A 15,096-nucleotide genomic window follows, 5' to 3' on the forward strand; every position below is an offset into this window, starting at 1 on the left:
TTTATATGTTGGGTTCTAAAAAATCCAATATTACGAAATAATAATATGTATATCATTGATTATAAATACTATAGTATTTTAATTTAACTTTTAATATTTGATATAAGTATGAACGTCATAATGTTTAATATATATATATATATGTATATATTTCTAATGATAAAGTAAAATAAAAAAAAAGTACATAACCAAATTTCTCCGATATTTTGGCAGGCATAGGTACATGTTGTTATCAAGATCTAATATTGTTTTCTTTCTAAACATTTTTCAAACATTGCATTTTCGTAAATTATGATTTATTACAAATATTTTTATTAGTGAAGTTTTCTATCTATATCTCATGTTGTATGTTAATTTTTCTTTATAATAATACGATAATTTATAATATAATCAAATATAATAATAATATTTATCTTTATGAACAGCTTAATAGCTTAAACGATTAAACGTGGTTATGAAACTTGATTTACTTGCATAATTAAAATTACTGTATTTATATTAAATTTTTGTAATTTTTTTTTTTTAATTATATGGTAATAATTATTTCATTTGTAATTGTTAAGCTAGATCTATTAATAAAAGCTAAAAAAAATTATTTCCTCGTATACTATTTGAATGATAAATTGTCTTAAAAAAGCTTTTCAATCTTGTAGGTACTTTTTACAAATTAATATCAATTTAAATAAAATAAATTTTACAACTAATAAGTAATGATTAACCTTTCAAATCAAAAGCTTGTAGTTTGTATACTGACAAAAATGTTGTCAAGACTCAAAACACTTCTAATCTTGGAACATTTTAATGATGGTCTTAATTCGTCGATTAATACATACAATCAGCTTTCATAAAATAGAGTGAATTAATATAATACGTAGAAGTCATCTATATTAGATATTAAAACATTATTTTAAGATAGGTACCAGATATTTAGTATAAAAAAGTAAATTAAACATGGCGAAACAGAAAATAAAAGTACCTATATTATGAGCAATGTTTAGCATTATTACCTTTCATGTTGGAAAAAATAAAACCTATAAGTAGTTTAAGCATTTGAAACCAATTATACTATATACCTTAAATATAAAAAATATTATGTATTATCAACTTCGAAACATAGGTATAAGTTTTTAACCCTTTCAGACCCAATATCCTTCCCATGGGACATACTTTTTTTCGTTTTTTGATATCTATTGTACTTAATTAATTTTAATCATGGAACCGTGTTCTAAGAGAAAAGTACAAAACGTGCACAAAAAATAAATGTCAAATTCAAGTTAATGTGAGTATAAATCCCTTCATGTAATATTCAATGCAATCTCTGAAATGTAACATAATATAGAACATAGTGATCCTATTGAGTCATGTATATATGAAGTTAAATGAAATTTAACGAGGGGTGGAGCATAAACTAAAATTTATTATTAAACATGGGAAGAAATAAATCAAACACACTTGAATAATTTAATACACAACGTCTTATTAGATATAAATTATAAGCGTTAATACCTATTGAATATTAAATATATATTTTTTTATAAGAAATATACAATCACAACATAGTGTAACATACTTAACCAATTTTTTACTATAAAAACACAAAATAAGTATTTAAAATCTATTTGGACCACAAAAAAAGTGTTCATGGCAGTCAAAGCTGAGTATGACTTAGAAGGGAGTTGAAGTTCAAAGCTAAGTAATATGAACAGCAATTTTATATCATATTTATTTATTTTTATTTTATTATACTTATAGATGTTAAGCAATTCAATATGATTGAATTTGAGAGTGATTTTTTCAAAATTGTTATTATTTTTTCTTGTTCATATTTTTCCATTTAACAGGAGTGCTAAAAAAGTTTCACGAGGTTCTTTTATTGATTGCAAGTCATATAATACTATGGAAATTTTGGTTTCTGTATTTGTTGTGATATAGTATCGCCAAGTCTAAAGAAAAACTTCCGTCAACTGTAAACAATTTTTAAAGAAATATTGGAAAAGGTTTAGCTGAGGTAGATATGACGTATTTAGATACATAATTTAAATGTAGAACTGGCGTGGCTCTCGGAAGAGGTATTTTTATTTTTTTTTAGTATCTACAGAGAGTACCAATTATTCAATTATGCGGCAGTAATGTACTTTTTACTGTTATAAAATAAACGATTAGGGGCCGGGTGGAAGCAATGGGAAAGTATTCCCCACCCGGTTGAAAAAGAGGAGGAAAATTCTGTAATGATCACATCTGTAATTTGTTCAAATTGATTTCAGTACCTATATCTTAAATTAATATTTTAAATTTAATAAATAAATAAACTCAGCCGTTATAATATGTATTCTCGGTATCAAGATAGATTACTAAACCCGTAACAAACTGATAAACTTATAAATTTTAAACACACGTAGATAAGTAAGTTTGAATAACTTTCACTAAACAAAGTTAATTATTTAAAACGAAACTGAGTAAAAATAAAAATAAAAATACCTATAATGACCACTCAGCTAGCAGCTAGCTACTTAAGAGTTTTCTTTTAATTTAGTATACGTACGTCCATAGAAATTCAAACGATATAAAACTATTGGACCACATTAGAACTTTGGATCCTTTACTGCGACTCTGGCTCGTAAAAACACCGCAACAATCTTTCTCAGACTTATTAACGACCATGTAGGTAATACATTAAAAATTCGTTTGCGTATCGCGTGCATACGCCGTACGCCGTCTTATGTAGGTATAATATGATATAGGCAAGCGCGTTTACGAATGAGATTGAAAGATTTCAAGTTGTAATAATTATTTATTATCAGTAAAAACAAATTAACAATTCATTCGAGCGTAACATAATTTTTAATTATAATTTACAGATTTACATCAGTTTTCAACAATTTTTAATTGTATGTGTTTCGTACTTAAATCAAAAACAATAAAAAATAAATATGTAATAAAACCAAAGTAAAATCATCTCGGTCGAGATTTGTTTACACAACCAATTATTAGGTTGAAATAGAGACATAAAAAATATAAATTCCTTTTAACAAATATTTTTTTTTTTTACATTTATTGAATCTTGTACGATCTGTAATGAATAATGATTTTAAATTTTAAAATAAGTATATTTGTGTAATATATTATACCGAGACCTGAAGATATGAAGAGAGATATCACCCAGCAGTAACACTCAGATCAGTGTTGTACCGACGGGGGTGGGGTGGGGGGGGGGTGTTAGGGGTTTACTTACCCCAAGTAAAATTCGAATAATGATTTTTTTTTACTGACATGCATTTAGGACGTCGTTATAAAAAAATCGTTTGGTAATAATATGGTAACCCCCAGGCCTGATCGCAGTGTATGATTCGTTAAATTGAAGGCTGCGTTAGTAATTATATGGAGTGATATAAATTGGAACGTTTGTATTTTATAAATATTGGTTTTTTTGTCGGATATAGTGACTTTAATTTTAAGTTTAATAGGAGAGGTTTTTGTTTTATATGCACAGTGCAAGTTAAACTTTTGCCAACGATAAAATCTAAGCATTTGCCACTAGTAACCGATGGAATAATTTTATTTGACAGAAAATTAGGAGGGACAATGCTTTGCCTAAGAGATAAAGTTATAATACGTGAACACTTTTCATTATTTATTTTATTTTTCCACTTGGAGTCCCATTCTTCTATGTCTTTGAGGTGACTTTTTAATGCATGGCTGGCAACAATAAAACAAATACTTATAAAAATATTTTTTGGAATAATACGGTAAGCTTTGTGTTGATACGTGTCTGACTAGTATGAATCATCCTTTGAACAGTTTAAACAATACGTTCACACGACTAAATTAATCTTGTCGAGTGTCCGTTTGACATACAGATAGATTACGAAACGGCTAGGTGTTCTATTTCTAGTTTATTTTACACGTATAAGCTACCATTTTTCATAGTTAACACTGACGAATTTCTAAAATCTAATACTGTAAATACTTTAAGTTCTATCAAATTCGTTTATATTAAGTATATTTCATATTATCTCAGATTTCCGCAGTAACTTTGGAATTTAAGGCACACCTGTGGTAAAGTTGCACATTTGCACTAAATATAGTTTTGTGACTTACATTATTGTAGATCAGTATCTTTTCATCTATTGCAGTATTAAAGCTACAGTTAAAAAAATATTATTCCGAAATTGTATGTTTGTATAGTCGTGAATGATTTCTTAATATTATGATTTCTTTTATAAATTATACGTATTATAAATGAATAGTGAACGCTGAATGACATTTAAAAAAGAAACAGATAATATCATTAAAATCTAATTACTTTTAATTTTCAATAATAAATATATTTGAATTTGTCAAAAAATGAATTTCATCAAATTCATAAGAAAAACAACACAATTTACATATTATTAAATTATTATATAATTGTAAGAATATCTGAAGTATTTTCAAATGCATACATTTTTGTTATTTATGATATTAAAAATCAATTTCGTATTCGATTACACGTTTAACATTCAGTATTGTATTTATAGTTAAGAATTTAATAGGATTGAGATTATTTTTTTTTTTTATCAACTTTCAGAATATTTTCAACTTCCGACGATTGTAGAATAAATTATCATGACGAATAATCTACAATTATAAATTTTACAAGTTTGTACTATTAAGTTTTATCACTTTAAATATATTGTACTAAATGAAAAATTACCCCTATGAAGAAGTTTAGAGAAACTACATCCGCATGTACAATCTTCGTCTTTGTGATATTAAAAAAATAAAAACATTGTTGCACAGTAATTGTACACATTTTTATAGGTAGTATATGAGAATGTCGTTATAATTAGTAACTTACGACGATAGATTTCTCAGTTCATTCCCTCCCTAAACAGTTTTTGTTATGTTTTACATTTGTAAGAGATAACACATGCTGGTATGATGTCCTCTTAATAATATTGATAATTATTTATTGTTGACTTAACAATTCACAATATATAATTATTACAATTTCATCAATTTTGGTAAATTTTCTAACCTGTAATTTTTGTGAATATAAGAATAACTAGAATATTCTGAGTACTTATAGTATTTTAAGGATGATGATTAAAAATATAATTCTCAGTTACATTTTAAGAAATTTTTAATTAACTTGATTGATGTTATTTTTTTTTTAAGAAATAATCAATCACTAATGTATTTAAAAACGTAATTAAAACTAAATTAAAAAATTTAATTATCTTGATGTCACTTTAGATCAAGGCATTATGATGACGATCAAATTCTTTTATCGTTCATTAAAAACTGACTAAAAGAATGTTCCCGAGTTTCGCCAGACATAAGTCGTGTGACGTTGAACATTTTTCACACAGTCAAAATTACTCTTAATTTTATCACGTTTTCGTTTACTTAGGGAAGTCCGTCATTTTCTAAAATTGTCAGAAGTAATTAAAAGAAAACATATGATAGTTGGTAATACCTATATTCAATTTTCATAAAATTATCAATCTTTATCATAAAAAAATCATATAATTATAATATATAGGGTGATTCTCAAAGCATGCTTACCCCTTTTTTCTTTAATAAAGAAGTGATGAAAATTCTAATTTTTGGAATATCTTCAAGTAACTACCTATATTTAAAGAACATATTTTAGAATCTGTCAGATTAACTAACTACTTAAACTTTTAGTGTGTCATACAGGGATAAAACTTATGTTTTTCAAACGAGAATTCTCTTTTTTACTATAAATTATTTTAGCTGATAATTTTTCTGATAATTTTGTCGTGTCAAAGTCAAAATTTGATTGAATAATTACTCAATTATTTAATTTTGTGTAATAACTAATAAGGATAATAGTCTATAATAACGGGTTTAGATGTTATGGATCATAAGGGCTATGGAAGTTAAAAAGTTTAGTAGTTAATATTTCATCTAATGACATTTATAATTTGTCAAAATCGTCCAAGTATAATAAATTCTAGATAGATCCAATATTTAAATTTTCATAAAGCTAATTTTGAGAATTATTCACTTCAGTATCAACATTTAAATAATGAAGATACTACTCATTTAAATTTTGAATTAGGTGTATCAATATTTTCGAAAAACTATTCACTAAATAATTTGCAGTAAAAATGGAGGGAGGGGTTCTCATTTACAGAACAGAAGTTTATATCACCATGGAGTACAGGATAAGAATTTTAAAGTATTGTTTTTAGAATATATTTAAAAATTCAAAAACTTAGTATTTGAATAAATTCATTATCAAAGGAAAAAATGTATAGGATTATGTTTAGTGGATCACTCTATTAAATTTATTCGACTTCCGACTGAACATGGCTTTGTGCGTTTTCAATTATAACCTATAGGCATAATAGAATAGGTGTAGTATACATAATAGGCAATAGCTAATAATAGTATAAGGCTCTGTTTAACTGCTTTTTCATGAAACGAAACTATCTTAAATACCAATTACCATCTTTTATATATATCTATTATCTATATATTGTTATTTGTTGTAATATATTGAGTTTAGTAGGTACCTATATACTATAGGTGTAGCTTTTAATATACAATAAATTCATGTGATTTATTATATATAGGTTTCAGGAGTCGAAATATCAAAATAATTCCTTGATAAATAAAAACTCAAAAAAATATTTCATATAAATAACAATTCTACAGGAGTATTTCAAATGAAAACAATCTCTAGTATGGAGGAGTAATGATGCATATTATAAGGAACACTAAAAATACGTTAGGGCTTGGAATATAAGATCTAAAATTATTAATTAGGTCGATTCGATTAAATTGGGGTTATGAATTTTGGTATATAATAATTATATAAACACAATAACATTAACCATATTATCAATAATTAATAATCAAATGTATTCTTGTTTTATGTGTCCCTTATTCACGATATCTCATATCAAATTGAATGACAATAATAATTTAAAATAAATAATAATTCATTATAATAAAAACTATGTTCTTTAGTAAAAAAAAAAAAAAAAATAGAATATTTTAATAATATGATTATCGCAAAAATATTATTTTGTTCAATGTTATTGATGATATTAATATGTATAGTATATACAATAATAATAATAGAAATTCATCAAAAATGAAAAATGAAGTGGGCAATGAATCTGAGTGGCATTAGCCTTATACTACTATATTATATAGATACTCTATTTATCCACGTGTGTTGTGCAATTGTGTACCTATATATTACAATTTAAAATTTAGAAGTCATATGACTACGGAATACATATGTGAAATTTTATATTTAACACAGGTTTTATAAACGTTACCGTTTATTACTTTTTTCTTAAATATTCCAACAAAAATAGTTAATATAAAATTTTAAAGTTGGTATTATCTTACACTTTTTGAGTTTTTACAACCAAAACAAAAAATGATTTTAAAAAAACCCTTGACTCATAATCTAAAAAGCTTTTTCTGATGTTCGAATTGGTAATCCAAATTAATTATTTTTTTATCCTCGATAAGGTGGTTTAGTACCTTTTAAACCAAAACACATAATGTCCCTGCAAAGTATCATACTGACAGTCTGTCAGCATTTTGGTTCATTATTTATTTATTTATTTTGAACTTTAACTATTAAGTATTAATGGAATGATGCTGATGTTTTTGTTTGACGTAGGTAGTTTTATTGATTAAATGCTTTATTTCGATAATAGTATGTAATCTCATCGGATAGAATCTACAGTCATTAAGTTTTAACTTTGTAAAACTAGGTAAACAGAAATATTCTTGAATTTACTTATACATATATTTGATTTTACATGATTAATCGATTGATCGAAATTATAATTATTTTTTGTGGATAAATATTTATTATATATTAACTGTAAATAACAAAAAAAAATATGCACATTGATTTAAATTTCTATGGAGAGCAAGGAACGTTAAAAATTTTTGTACCTACTTGTTATACTACGCCGTAAAACGTAAAACGCAACTCTCTAAGTAGGTACCTACTATAACATTGACTTCATCAAAGATACATTATTTTGAATTTGGCGATTGATCTAGTTTATAACTTAACCTAAGTTAACCTTATTTGTTACCCTGATCTTAATTTCTTAAATATAAACATATTACCCACATAGTGCAGCTATACCTATAATATGTCTTGAGCTATGAATGCATTGATTAATTAACGTGTGATGGATATCGTGTAGGGCTGAAATTATATTGTTTATCTTATGACCGTGATTACTGATGCGTGTTGTATACTTGTATTATAAGCAATATTTACCTTCCAGTCATTATTATGATTATATTATGGTATGATACTCAGTAGCTAACATACATATTATGTAATTATTTTATCTATTATCAAATGTAAAAAAAAATTCACTATTCATATTCACTGGTAAAAAGGTGAAAATATAGTTTTTAAGTGGAATGCACATTATTTACTTAAAAATATTATTCAGCTATTTGGTACCATTATCGGTCCATTATGTTATGAGTATTTATAATAGGCATATTTATGCCAAAAAATAAATGCGACCCACACATTTTAATATAACGATCAACGTTATTATAAAATACTATAGTGCGAGACTAATAGACTGTATAATATTGTGGGTGACAGTAATATTGGTATACTTATTTGAAATCAATATGCCGGTATAATACTATTATAGATTTTATTTTATTAGAATAAATTCAATTTTAGAATTTAGATTTTAAGCGGAGTAATGAATTTATTGTTTTAAAAATTAAAAATTATTACTAGTTTATTTTTGTATACCTATAATCTATACTTTATATAAAGGTAAGACTTTTAGTGAAAAAAAATGCTTCATTTTCAACTTAAATATCTTTTGTGAAAGTTAATTAGTTAGGTTTTGGGGGATAAAAATTGAAAAATTCCAGTATTTATTCAAAATTATCGGTATAGCCATAAAATGCGGGCAAATGGATAACGTTTTGCTGTATAGTAGATGACTCTTTGTAGTGGATGGTGTTATAAATTTGAGCCTCCTATCCTCCTCCCCTTGGTTACGCCACTGCGCACTGCGTAATGACTTACTCAATGACGAGATACACTTGACACCTATTTTATAGCATAGCGATTACTTACTTTTACTCTTCCTAACATCATAATTCTATTGTGAAACAAGGAATAGTTTTTTTGTTTTTGGGTATTATATTTTATTGTCGATTAGGAGACATGTGTCGTTTTGGCCCAATATATATAAAATTTTGTTTTTGCTCTGTATCAGTTTCTTCTGTAACTAATAATTTTATCAGTATCTACCAATACCTACTTTAAAATAATGAATTAACATGATTTGGGCATTACATTAAATGGAAGGATTTGAATGCCTACTTCACAGTAATTGTTAATAAATTAACAGAAAAACCTATATGTGTAATGTGTATTATTTTTATATGATCATTTTTTACCTTTTTAACGCTAGACGATATTCAGTATCGTAATTGTTTTAAATAATATCTTGGTCGAAACTATAAGTTTTGGGACATATGATTTAACATTTTACTCATGTTTGAGACCAAATGAAAAACGACTTGAAAACCCTGATCTTTCGTTGCCGTAACAGTCAAATTCTGTTCAAGAGTTCTTTTTGGGAGCTTGTGAATAAATTAGATGCAAATTTATAATAATGTATTTGAAACCTGACCTTGTACTTGTCGTTGACAGTGGAAGTGATCTATGGTACTGATTCATATGTTGTAGCATACGTCTTGCCATCGAATCGACGGATTACAAATTATGGGTCTGAACGAATTCTTTGTATCTATGTTCTTGTGTTCGCGAGGGGGAGGTTTGATGATTTGGAAATGTGAATTAGACGATGCATATATGTGTAAGTCTCACTCAATCGGTGGTACGTGACGGCTGTGGTTAAATTGTGTTGGCTAACAACACGCTTATGCGACAGAAATGCTTTTGATATTGAGAATTGAATCGGTGTGAACCGTAAACTATGTAGGTTAAACTTCAAATACAAACGCAAAAAGTTTTCAAAGAGAAGCCATATTTATTAAAACGTCAAACGAATGACCGTCCTTCGCGTTACTAATGTGTAGAATTGACTACGACGGGACGTCTACTTTTTCCTCCAAAGCCCTCTATCAATTTTCCATTGACATTTTCTGAATACATGTTTAGTATAACTTAAAAGTATTATCCGAGTTATAATTTATATTGTAGGTATGTAGGCAGGTAACTTACTTATTACTCGAAGAGAAAATAATTTATCACCGCATATTGTTGTTGATGTGTTTGAACGCGAAACATTATACATCCGATGCTAACATTAAATTCGATAACTTATACGACTAAGTTTCGTCGAATGAATGAAACACACTATATGGCTTACAATTTTTAATAGTCATTACCTACCATTGAATATAGTTTTTGACTATATGTATTCAAATAAAGTTTTGAAAAAACCATAAGTTTGGGTTAGCCTTTTCTTTGAGCACCTAACGATGTTGGGGTTGAATAAATTATATTAGAGTAATATCGGTATACTTTTTTAAATTTAAACCATATTTCTTATACCAATAATATGCGAAATTCTGATGACATCAGTATATTATAATATAGGATTATGTCTGCAAGAAAAAGTGTTCTGACATTTACTACTTAAACAGTTAGCATATAAGATTTTATATTATAAACCAGTCACTTGCATACGTATAGTACATAATATATTAGAGTTGTATATTATGGAAGCCAAGCTAATGAAAAATGAAATTAAAATATACATTGCAATTTTTATCAAACTAACTAAAAAGATATTATTGGTAACACAAATTAAATTATAATATTGCTGTAAGCTTTTAAATTGTTAATAAAATAATACATTGGATAATTATAATTATAAGGATGAAATATTACAATAATTCTTTTTTGTATTATTTATATTATTTAGTTATTATATTTGAAGTTTAATACAATTGCTCATTTAGAATGCTAGAGAAAATTAACAAAATGATTAACCTAATCCATTTCATACCCAAATAAAAGTTGGGTTATAAAATGATTACCAATTATATTCAGTTTCTTCTTTTGTCTAGTGAAACGGACCAATATAGATTTTTTTTCGTTCACTTATTTTCTTTTTTAGCCCATCGGTAATTAAACTAAATTCCTCAGATTCAAAATTATTATGACTTGGAATTACATATTTTTTTATAGACGACTGTTAATAGCTACATATTTTAGAAATTTTGTGAAATTTTAAAATAAACATCGAGTTTTTAAAAAATTGTCAAATTTTCTACTTTTCTCAATTTGTTCATATCGAAGCTGGTTAGTGGTACACTACTTATTTTAGATTCTGAGTGGAGCGAGGAATGTATTGATTTTACCATGATGTGTGTTTTTTTCTTTTTTTTTTGTGTGTGTCTGTCATCACGTTTTGGGGCAGTAAAAATGTTCCAGTCGTTCGATCAGAAAGTGAATCTAGTTGATACTTTGTGGGGGCCAAAAGTAAAAAATTCCCAATATTTTTCATAATAATTGGGATGAACAAACTAAAAGTTAAGAAAAAAAACTGGAATTTTTACACACAATCAATTTTCGACAAAATCTATTTTGGTTTTTAATGTAACTTTAAAACAAATTACCATATATACATTAAATTTTCGCCAAATGTTTATATAAGCATATTCTATCCACCATGCAATTTTCAAAAATTTTTGACTTAGGTTAAACTATTTATAGGCATATGCAATTTTCGATCATTATTAGTTTTTTTTAAATTAATATCGATAACAATTTATTTGTTGGGTAGAAAAACTTGAAAATTTATTACAAGAGTCCTAACATATTTTGACAATAGCAGTTGAAAAATAAAAGAAATATATAGTCACTTTTTTCTTTATAAGCATTTAAAGTACAATTTTGACTAAATACGTAAATTCGCAAATTATTTTAAGCTATTAATTCATAAAAAATTTTCTTTTTAAATCTAAGATTTGAACATTTAATACAAGATTCCTTATAAGTTTGTCAATCTTTATCACAAAATAACGTCCACCAGAAATTCAAATTCAATTTTTATGAGCGTTTGAAATTTAAATTTTTACAACATTGGATTTACACTTCTCATTTAGCGATTTTCATATTTTGGTGTAACTCTAAAAAAATGACTACAGATACTTGGAAATTTATTATATATTATTATAGTGATTGGGTCAAAAATCTTCAAAATTTAATATAAGTCTTCCAACATATTGTTTCAATAGCAGATGAAAAATATTAAAATACATAGGCACAATTTTTTTTTATAAGCATTCAAAGTTTAAATTTTGATAACATATGTAAAAATCACGAAAATTCGAAAATTATTTGAAAATAGAAATTCATAAAACATTTTTTTTTTAAATCTGAGATTTGAAAATTTTTAATAATCTATAATATATCCTAGACAGATAAACCGTCTCCGCTCAGAATTGTTTTTCGTATACAATGATAGAATATCATTGGATTCAAATTTAATTCCATCAATTACAGTAACCCACTTGTAACCTACTGTACAGCAGAGCGACATCCACTTTCCCGCTTTTTTATTTATGACGTGACTATATATGATATTATTAATTTAAAAAAAGGGCAAGATATTACACACGACAAAAGAATCCGAGTTAATACGGCTGGTCAGCCTGTATTAATACAAGTTATTTTTTTATGAAATATTTATATTGCTATTATAACCCAGTAGGACAAATTCATAGGTAAACATTATTAATTATGACAAAAACGTTGCATTTATTGTTTAATTATTAATTATTTAATTATTATGATACTATATATTTACACAACATATTATTGTTATTTAATTTTGAATAAATACCGACTTACCGTCGGATGGTGTAAAATAGGCAATATCATATTTATATAATTTTTTTTTTTTTGAAAATGTCATTGTTTCGGTGTATAAAATATAATAATAAGCTTAAATGTTTCAAATCTCCAAGAAACATATTTTTGAATTACACTTAAATTGATTCTTATCTAAACGATATCTATTTAATTTCGTCTAAATTTGAATTTAAATGTCGGTAGAAAAAATCATGCTTATATGTAGCTATCTTTAATATTTTTAAATTACTATAATAAAAACGTATGAGGAATCTTATATTACATTTTAAAAGTTTTTGAACAAATTAGTTATTTTTATCAAGATGTATGCAACCAATTTTTAAAAACATCAAAAATGTCTATTATATAAATTTATAACTTAATAGCTCAAAAAAAGTTAAATTATATTATAGGACCGAATAAACTAATATTATGACGCAAAAAATATAGAATTATAGAAAATGTTAAATATCAACACTTATTGGTTTTCAGTATAACAAGTTGTTAATCGCTTGATGAAAAATCGCTGTTGATGCGTGAATATCTCGTTGAGCTTCTGGTATTGAAAATTGAAAATGGAACAGAAATATAATACAGTTTTTATCGTATTAGTACATAATATTATACGACTTAACGACTTTGTTTTGTATTGTTTGGTAGTATAATACGCTGATCGACAGAAACTTACCGACATTTCTATGTAAGGTATATCAATGATGGTTAGTTCAGCTTCCTGACCGTTGATCATCACTCTGATTGTCCGACAAGCACAGTCTTCGTCTACAATAAAACATACAAATTATTCATCTATTAACAAATATTAACATTTAACATGAATATGTAATTGTGAGAAAACAAATGCAATATTTTTATCTTTAATAACTCATTATCAGAACATTCAGAACGTTGCAATTTATTGTGCTAGAATTAAATACCTATATTAATATTGATTTGGATATTTAACGATCTTATATTAATTAAACATTGATATGAAACCATTTTAATGAAGTAGGACAAGTAAGTATGTAAATTTTTAGATTATAGTAAGTATAATCATTATAATCAATCTTGAAAATAATTAATAATTAGACATATACGTTATACGTTATTAATTTATTATACATTCGAGTCCTAGAAGGGCCCAAAGAAAATAAATTTAAGAGGATACTTTTATTTTTAAATTTAATTTTAATAATAATTCCACGTTTAATTTGAAATTCAGGGTATTGCCTTGGTAGCGCAGTAGGCAGCATGTAAGGTTTAAATAAAAAAATTCAAATATTTTGATGTATAAATAAGTATGGACAAAATACGAGTATACTTAAAAAAATTTAAATTATTTAAGCAATTGTTATTTTTTTATTGGAGCTTTGTGAACCCTCTGAAGTAGATTGGCTATTTTTCAAAAGAAATATTGACAAGAAAATAACTAAATATTATATTATGTGTCTTATATGTATTAGAATAAAATTATTAAAAATATAAAGACCGTAATGTTATGATATTGGAGGTCAGCAGGTTGTTGTAATTCTTTTTCTTTGTTTTGCACCGTTGTGGCGCTGTTAATGAAAATATTGTTAATTAGAATGATTTTTTTTCTCAAAAATGCATATAAATTTAATTTTTAACAAGTCGTATATTATGCTATTCTAAATATAATTATATTTTATTTTAGTTTTCATTAGTTTGAATTTCGCAGCGCAGCCCGCATGACGGCCGTTGGCTGCGGCGTCCGTTAGCCACGCCTACAGTCTCCTGTGAATGGCTGCTGCGTGTGATACCGGGACGTCAACGGACACTGTACGGTAGTGCTCGTAGAAGACGGCGCCGGTGGCTGTTGTTCACGCCCGGCCATCTGTCTGCGTATAGCTTCGTGCGTTGTCGCTGTATAGGCCGCGGTCGATCTCGTGTTCTGCAACGGAACCGAGGGCGCCCGACAAGTCGGAAACAGAACACTGCACCGACGTCGTGTGTGGCTTGTAGCGGTTGCAAGTATAAGTAGCTTGTCCATCCGTCGTTCAGCTTACGTCGTTATACTTTGTATATGATATTATATGCAGCCATAATCCGCGTCGCTTTTGCTCACCCTCAGCCCTTATAACCGTTACTTGTGTAACGAACATTCAGAGTGCCGATCGACTGTTTTCCGAATGTCATGTTGTTATGTAATGTATTTTGGCCAACGGCCCCATAATACACAACATGTTATATTTGATTGATTACCATCTCGTTAAAAT

The 15,096-nt window shown here is 26.8% G+C and overlaps 1 protein-coding gene across 1 annotated transcript in view; it reads right to left on the reverse strand.

Annotated features, from left to right (window-relative positions):
• LOC107168530 (uncharacterized) overlaps nt 1-15,096 on the reverse strand; it is a 109,854-nt gene that overhangs the window by 2,759 nt on the left and 91,999 nt on the right. The window contains exon 5 of the mRNA XM_089218610.1: nt 13,548-13,639. Coding sequence (XP_089074736.1) covers nt 13,548-13,639 — 92 coding nt within the window. The remainder of the gene's footprint in view (nt 1-13,547; nt 13,640-15,096) is intronic.

The sequence above is a fragment of the Diuraphis noxia genome, unplaced genomic scaffold (assembly GCF_037042655.1).
Source record: "Diuraphis noxia isolate RWA-SAM2 unplaced genomic scaffold, SU_Dnox_SAM2 contig0002, whole genome shotgun sequence".
In the NCBI taxonomy this organism is placed as follows: domain Eukaryota; kingdom Metazoa; phylum Arthropoda; class Insecta; order Hemiptera; family Aphididae; genus Diuraphis; species Diuraphis noxia.